The 7978-nt window shown below is 39.5% G+C and overlaps 1 protein-coding gene across 1 annotated transcript in view; it reads right to left on the bottom strand.

Moving 5' to 3' along the window:
* Positions 1 to 2697: 2697 nt before the first annotated feature.
* CTNNBIP1 (catenin, beta interacting protein 1) overlaps positions 2698 to 7978 on the bottom strand; it is a 15892-nt gene continuing 10611 nt past the window's right edge. The window contains exon 4 of the mRNA XM_009889565.1: positions 2698 to 3399. Within this exon, the coding sequence (XP_009887867.1) occupies positions 3341 to 3399 (59 nt within the window). The 3' untranslated portion in view covers positions 2698 to 3340. The remainder of the gene's footprint in view (positions 3400 to 7978) is intronic.

The following is a 7978-nucleotide window of genomic DNA, read 5'->3' as shown; positions in this document are numbered from 1 at the left end:
ATTAGTGGTCGAGCCTCTTTCAGGCAATAGCTCCTTCCAAAGCGTTGCTGTGCCACCAGCTCACATGTTCTGTTGCTCCAGGGTTTATTTTAGGACCTGAGAGAATCAATCTAGAGGCCTATGTGAATGGTGGGATCTCATTTTCATTTACAATGGCAATGCTCACAGACACAATGACCTACCGACTATTACAGCAATTGCTACCCATCTGGAGAGCGATGAGAGGAGTATCTGATTCAGCTCTAAATCTTTTTCTCAAGCTCTGGAAAACACAGTGCCTTGGAGAAGCAGATGATAAGCTTGGTAAAAGAAGTAGTACAACAGCACATTTTGAATAGCTAAAGGAACGTGTCTCCCCAAAAGACCACCCAAAGGATGTGTGCTTTTTTGGAAGTGCCTCCAAAGCTTTTATACTCCCTTACTGAATGCCTTAAGTACTACTTGGTTGGTAGTTGAACTATACAACCTTTTCTATTTACAAATGTATTTCTACTTAGATCTATGCTCACCTCTGACCTCTAAAACACTGGATTTCTTATTTTTAATTAGTAACGGTTTGCTTAAGGAGGCAAAAGCACAAAGGTAAAGCTACAGAAATGTGTGTGTACAACAAACAAGTCAACCACGCTGATGTGCTCTGTGCCGGTTTCTCTAACTCCCAATCAATCCAGGCTCCACAGTAGTAATAGGGATTTAGTTTTCATAGCAAGAAGATAAATACTTAGAAATAAAATTCAAGAGGAACATTGGAAAGCCCTTTTGGCCACTACTTTCTCCCCAGTTTATATATGAGTTCTTTATTATAAATCTTCTAGCCCCAGTTTAAAGTTACGAAATCACCAGTGTCGAGGGGGAGAGCACACCGGTAACAAAGCAAGCACAAATGTTCTCAAGAGACTACATTTCCTCCAGTTTCTGAATCCCAAATCATGTTGTTACACAACACATTGCCATTTCTCAATATATCCTTCTCAACATAGTAGTCAAGACTCCGAGTTGGGAGTCTACGTGGAACTCTTCCGCAAAGGTGAGGCAGGTATTTTCCATTTGGCAGTTTAACAGTATAATAAATCAATAAGAAACAAGAGCAGCTATTAAAAACTGTATTTCCCCCCCCCCAACAGTTACATTTTTTAGTGAAAAGATTAAACCACATAAACACTTCACTTTTCTCCTTGAAAAGATTTAACAGCTCAGAAATGCCATAGATACACACGGAGAATGCATGATAGCTTGACAAGGACAGGCCACCACAACCCAGCCCATTCATTCCAGCCAGCAGCCAGAAACACACATATCCCCTTAAATTAACCCTTTAAGGGCTGCCCCCTCTTTGCACCAAAGTTAACATTAAAGTGCCTCTTTGGCAACCTGGTCAAAATTTAAAGAATCTTTTGGGCTTATTCCTGGTTTATTTTAATAAAGAAGTTTCTTATCCAGCCCCAGCAAGCAGGGGGAAAAGATTGACTTTCACATTGAACTTTACAAAGCTGCAACTGAATCAAAAGATCTTTTTCACAAGCAGATGTACAATTGTTCTCATTACACAGTATATATTTTCTCAAGATAAATTCCCTCTCCTTGTGCTCAAAAGTCCGTTCTTCCTTTTGCATACGTTCCATGGTTTCTCTCAAGCTTCTTCCCCATTTTGAGACCATAACAGCAGCCTGTCATCATAATTTCTTGCCATGAAAACAGTCATGTTGTCACAGTCAGGTTTTGGAATTGGTACTCTCAAATAATTAACCACCATATGAAAAGAACCAGGAATGAGTGAATAAGGTTCTGCTTTAATAAGATTTTTGAAACATCTTAAAGTCAGTGCAACCCACAGGAAAATCTAGAAGTATTGTAAAAATGACCTGCACATATGAGAGAAAATGAAGTGCTAGGTTTTAGGCAGCAGTGCTAGAAATTTTATGTGCAGATTCCTAAGAGTCAGTGCACTTCAGGAATTTCACTGCAGGTTTGTCAGTCTGTAAATGCGCGCATGTGAGTTTTAAGGCCCTGCAACTAACAGAGTAAGTGTGAGTGTTACCTGTACACTTGCTACTGGACAGCTTAATGCGGCACCGCTGCCTCTTGGAACAGCGCCTAAAGAAAATGGTATTCTCCTAGGATTCAGATCATCTCCGTATCACCAAACAGTTGCAAGGAGCCAAACCGCATGCAGTTTTTCAAGTGACTAGAAACTTAGTTTATTAAAGCCCAGTGCAAGTTGGATTTATGTTAACGATCATTAATTTTTCCTTATGTGCGAGCTAGTCTTGTGCAGCAATTAAAGGGTTAAAGTGGAACTATATGTAGTATTTTAAAACAAGTTCACATATTCTCTATACAAATTTGGCAAATTCATGTCACAGCCATAGATCTCATTCTTGCAATTCCTGCAAAATATCTACAGCTCCTCTGTCAGAAGCAAAGAGAGAAGCCACCTGGACAGCCAGGTCTACCAGGAGTTCCTAGCACAGCCCACGCGGCAGCACAGAGCGGCTGGTCATCTCCATGTCCCAGCTGAGACAGGTAGGCTTACTGAACTAAATATGCTTTCGACACATGCTCCCAAAGGAGCCCGAGGCCACAGAGCAGATGAGTATGGAAAAACTGATTGCATCAGAAACACTGCAGCCGACAGGAAATCAAAAACATGATCTCAAAGCCAATCAAAAAACCAAACCCAACCCAAAAAAGCAAGCGTTTATATGTATGTAGATGTAATAAATATTGCAAAGCACATTTGTCTTTTCCCCCCGAGTCAGTAAGTATAAAGAAATAACCAATGCACCAAAAACATCAGCTTTCTGCAATGAAAATGTCAAAGTCAGCAAAATACCTGCAAGCCAACTGAAGAGAAAGCATTTGCATTGTCAACCAATCACAAGTTGCTTCCAGTTCTACGCAGCCAAATCAAACCCTCTTCAAATTCACAAGTTTGACCTAAATAAGCACCACAGCATGAAAAGCTTCTTTAGAAGTAGGATGTCAGGAGACATTCTTTAAAATATAAAATAAAATGCAAGGTAAAAGGTTTTCATTGGTCAAGTTTGAAAAATTGTCTTCCTTTAGCCAATCACCGTCTGTCCCTTTGAGCCAATCAAAAATACACCTTTAGGTTTGTCCTTAATTAACACAGCCCAGCTGAGTAGCAAAAACTTACAGGAATAGATGGCTGTGAGACGCATTCTGAGGGTTGAGCAAAGGGAAACAAAATTACAAAGGAGAAGGAATACCAAGGAACAATTAGGGTGGGCAAAGGGACTTATTAATGCTCAGCCATCCTCCTCTATCTTCAGGAATCTCACTGTCCTCTCCAGTTCTGTGTTGTTCAGGTATCCCGTAGTTACTGTCGTCTGTCTTCTGTCTCTGATCTGGAAAATGCCATCACAACATCCTCAGCACCTGCAATAACAATGGATACAGGAAAACGTGTGCCACAATTACTTCCTTTAAAGAAGAGTGGGTAAGAAGTAGTACCCAAACCATCATTCTACACATCCATGAAAACAATAGGAAAGGAAAAAGAGGACAGAGAGTGTTCTGTGTTCTCTTATTTTTCTGGGACTGGAACCTGAAGCGGTCTAACCATCTCAACAGTAGATTCAAAACGTTCCTTTGCAAGCTTAAGGAAATCAGTTTGTTTTTAAAGAAAACCAATAATTCCTTCCTTTCACATATTTCTAAGATGTAAGACTTAAAGAATAAATTAATAGGACTGTCACTACACGCATGTAGAGATAATCTTTTCTTCTGGTTTCATTGCCCTGTAGACTCTGGGACTGCATAAGAGACTTATTGAGCTTCTCTGAAGTATGAGGAACTCAACTGTTCAATAAAATTTGTACTGCTTTATGCATCACACTGTCCTTTTTAAGTGACATTTAAATGTTCTTTACTTCATCTTTACATCTAGATATTTGTTTGCTTTTAAGAATAAAAATCGTTTTAACAGGCCAGCTGAAAGGTTTTGCCTCCCCCCCCCCGCCCCATTAAAAAAATCACTTAAACACCCTTTATAAACTAACATGTCTTGAAAACGTTCCATTCTCTAATGGAAGCACAGTATTTTCTTTCAAACTGAAGGCTTCCATTTGCCCAGTGAACAGATACAGCTTTGCTAACTAATGCTTTTATCCGTAGCCTGAAGAAATCTTTTCCAGAAGAATTCAGTGTGTAGACATTCTCAGTTATTGGATTTTTTTTTCTTCAATTGAGGCTATCAACTGTGTATAATTACCATCAAAACGCATGTCCCTTAAGCACAGAAAGATGTTATTACCTTCCTATAACCATCTCCAAATCTTTACAAACTTGTGTGGTCTTTCAAGTGGGCATTTATAGTAGAAAGACCTGAATGGCTTGAGAATCATGTCTGATAAAGGCTTGTAAAGAACATTACATACTAAGCTCTCATTCTTCAAAAAGATACCTTGAGATCCTCAGAAAAAAATCAGCTCTCTGGACTTCCCAACTATAGAGCATGGCCCAACAGGCACTTAGAGAGTAATGTCTTCAGGACAACATGAAAATAAAAATACATCATACAGTAGTGTCAAAGCAGTGGTTTAAATCAGTATCTCCAGTCTAGACAAGAACTGGAAAACAACCCTGAAGGGCTCAGTGCAATATTTTTAATTTCTGCTAAAAATTTGATCCCTCAGAAAGTCAGATAAAAATAAATGGTTCTTTCATCTGCAGATGCTCTAACAGCATTTATTTAACTGATTAGAAAATATGATGAATCCTTCAGTCACTATATATATAATTTCTAAAAATTATTTCCTCCATTCAAATGATCTTCAGTGTTTAAGTGCAACAGATGACTCACAATGACCATTTTGGCCTTCATTAATTAATTTGGCCAGCTTGGGATAATTTTTCTTAATAAGTTTTTCTTCAAAGCTTCTATTAAAAGATTAGACAACAAAGTAGGAAATGCCAAGAGCGATGGCGACTGCCTATCCCGTTCAGGTAACTGATCAGCGCTACAGAACTGGATGGAGCATCAGCGTGTAAAAATTCTCCCTTGTTTTACTTGAAGCATATCAAGAAGCAGATTTCAGCTTTGTGCCCCAAGCAACTTCTGCCTATGCACCTGCATAGAGAGTAAAAGAGGACTAATAAAAACTCATCTGTTATAGTTATATGAATTCCATTTTTCAGTTATCTAATTTGCTCTTTAGTTGCAATACAGAAGGAAAAGTGGCCAAAAAAAAGGGGAGCAGAGAAGGTTGTAAATTCCCGTTGCTAATATACTTTAAAAATAAATCAATGCTTATGAAATGCAACTACATTTATTTTTATACACTTCCCAATTTATTTGTTATATGTACTCAAAGGAGGAAATATTAAGGACCAAGCAGTAGTTTGTTTTTCGTATGTAGGACCCATATCTTATAGAAGTACATCAAAAACTGCTCTGATGCTCCCTCTTGCCAACGCTCAGAAGCCCTGCAGTCATCTCCTTTTTCATCTCCTCCACAAACTGTTTTTTCCTTGATCAAAACATAAATGATATATAGCACTAGGATCCAGCTCTGAATTAACAAGTTGCCATGTTAATTTAAAAAAAAAAAAAAAAAAAAGCCGAAGAGCTACTAGCCTCTACAAAAAGAAGGATCTTATTTGCAAGGATTCTAAAAAACAAGTCTACGCTAAAAAGAGGAGGGAGTAAGGACACCTAGAAGCACTAACAAAGCGAGTGCCCATAAAGCACAACCTGCGCCACTGTGTTTTACATGCCGCCCCCCTGCTTAAAGCTGAGGAGGCTTTGCTATGAGAGCGCGGAGCAGCTGGAGTAGCCTGGCAACCGCAAAATCACAGATGACGTCACATCAGCACACTGGATTACTTAACAGATGTTGATTGTTTTCCTGGGATCTCCCCTTTCTACAGTCTAAATACGGGGAAAAACTCTTACAAGCATCCTTACAAATTTAATGCAGAAAAAGGAAATTTCATTGCAGACAATCACGCAACCCCACAAACACACAGGTCGATATTTCTGCCCGTCCCGAACAATTCCGGCTCTCGGCACTGCTCCTCTGCACAGCCCACCCTGCCAAGCACGCAGCCCTTTAAAACACATGACGAGCAGAAATAGCTTTCGGTACAAAGGATGCCGGGAATTCTGCAGTTCATTTTTTGACTCTCACAATCCAAACAGCTATTGCTGAAGAGCAGGTTGACACTCGGCTAGCTCCTGGTCTCATTTTCTAGGCCCACCCGGCACAGCTTCAATACCAGCATCACTGTCAATATGCACTTCTGATAACCCGTCATTTGCCTGGGCTTTGAATAGGAAAAGAGAAGGGAGAATGTCCTATTCCTTTGAATAGGAAAAGAGAAGGAAACACAGCTCGTCAATAAAGAATACAGTGTGTAAACACAGAAAATGCTTGAATACTTATAGGTATTACCGAGTTACTATTACATGGATCCTAAAGGAAGAAGTAGAACAGCGGATGGCAAACAGGTCTAGAATTCAAGGTTTTGGTCTTTCACAACCAAAGCTAACTGCACAGTCAGTGTGCAGTACCCTTGTTTTACCACCAATGTAAATACAATAATTACAGTTTTAAAGCTACCTGAATTCACGAACAAAGTACTTCTGTCTTTGTGGTTTTTTTTATCTTAACAGCACCAAAAAGCATGCTCCCTCTCTGATGTTCTTTAGCACTTTATAATACATAGTTGGCCATATGGTACTTTTCAAATTAAGATGGGCAATCAGTACAAGAACCAAAGTGGGTAAACAATTTGTTAAGGAAAGATTATGAATTCTGGTTGAAAGGATAATCATTGGGCTGAAAAGGAGATTATGACTGCACTTCCTCAATGGTTGGCCTTCGCACCAATTTTATTTAATACTTTCATAAATGATCCTGGAACAGAAAAGGAGTCATATATTAGTGAAATCTGATGGCAATACAAAGTTAGAAAGTTCAGCCAAAACACCAGGGAGCAGCAAAACAGTACACAGGAATGACCAGGACAGCAGCGAAGAGCAGAGGTGGCTAAAGGGGTTTAGCTATTCATTTTAGAAAGGAAGAAAAAAACCAAAGATCAAGATTAGAAGTGATATATTTCTATGTCGCATGGTAGTTTTAAACAAGATTAGCAAAGAATGGATTTTAAACACAATTCTCAAGAGCTTTATTTCCTGCTCCCTCCTCAGTTCCTTTTGTTATTTGGTAGAACCACCAATGTCTTCATTTGCAGGAACTGCATGCAAACCGGCATTTGCAAGAGCCTCAGGCACTTGCCTTTAAAAAGACAATTTGATCTATCAAGTAAAAGATAATAATACCTTCAAGGTAGACAAGTAAGTGGGTGGCAAACCCATGGGCACAACACCCAACAGAACAACATCTTGCAGTAAAGACTCAAACCTACGCTAACTTCTTTTATTCCCACATTAAAGATCCAATTTGATCCTTAGTGAGGTGATGCATTACTACAAAGAGGAAGACATCCTTTGTCCAAACAACAGAAGCCACGTAGAAAGTTCTTGCAGGCTATCAAATCTGATGCTAGCATCAAGTTATGACTGCAGGACCACCTACTTCACACCGAAACCGATGGTTCCCAGCCAATGCCAGCCCAGTCACTTTCAACACAGGTATCGCCACCCTCTGGGTATGGCAACTTGTGGCCTTATTTTATATTCACTAACAAAAGCGAGAGTTCATTATTCAGCACTTCTCCATTCTTCACAAGCACTGTGACTCTTGACTGGGAAATAAAAGGCAACAGTATTTCCCAGATCACAGACCGGTTAGAGTTGGAAGGGACCTTGAAGATCATCTAGTTTCAGAACCAGTTTGTTCAGGGGACTTGCGAAAAGGGAAGATACGTTCACATCTGTAAGCCAAGTAGTTAGTTATATGATAACAATGTCACAACCTCTTGAAGAGCCCTTAAGCCCTACTGGTTTTAGCTGAGCATTTCAACAATCTGAAAACAGAATGGAAACTTCTCT

The sequence above is a fragment of the Charadrius vociferus genome, unplaced genomic scaffold (assembly GCF_000708025.1).
Source record: "Charadrius vociferus isolate BGI_N301 unplaced genomic scaffold, ASM70802v2 scaffold477, whole genome shotgun sequence".
Taxonomy (NCBI): Eukaryota; Metazoa; Chordata; class Aves; order Charadriiformes; family Charadriidae; genus Charadrius; species Charadrius vociferus.
This window is presented reverse-complemented; position numbering and strand designations above follow the sequence as displayed.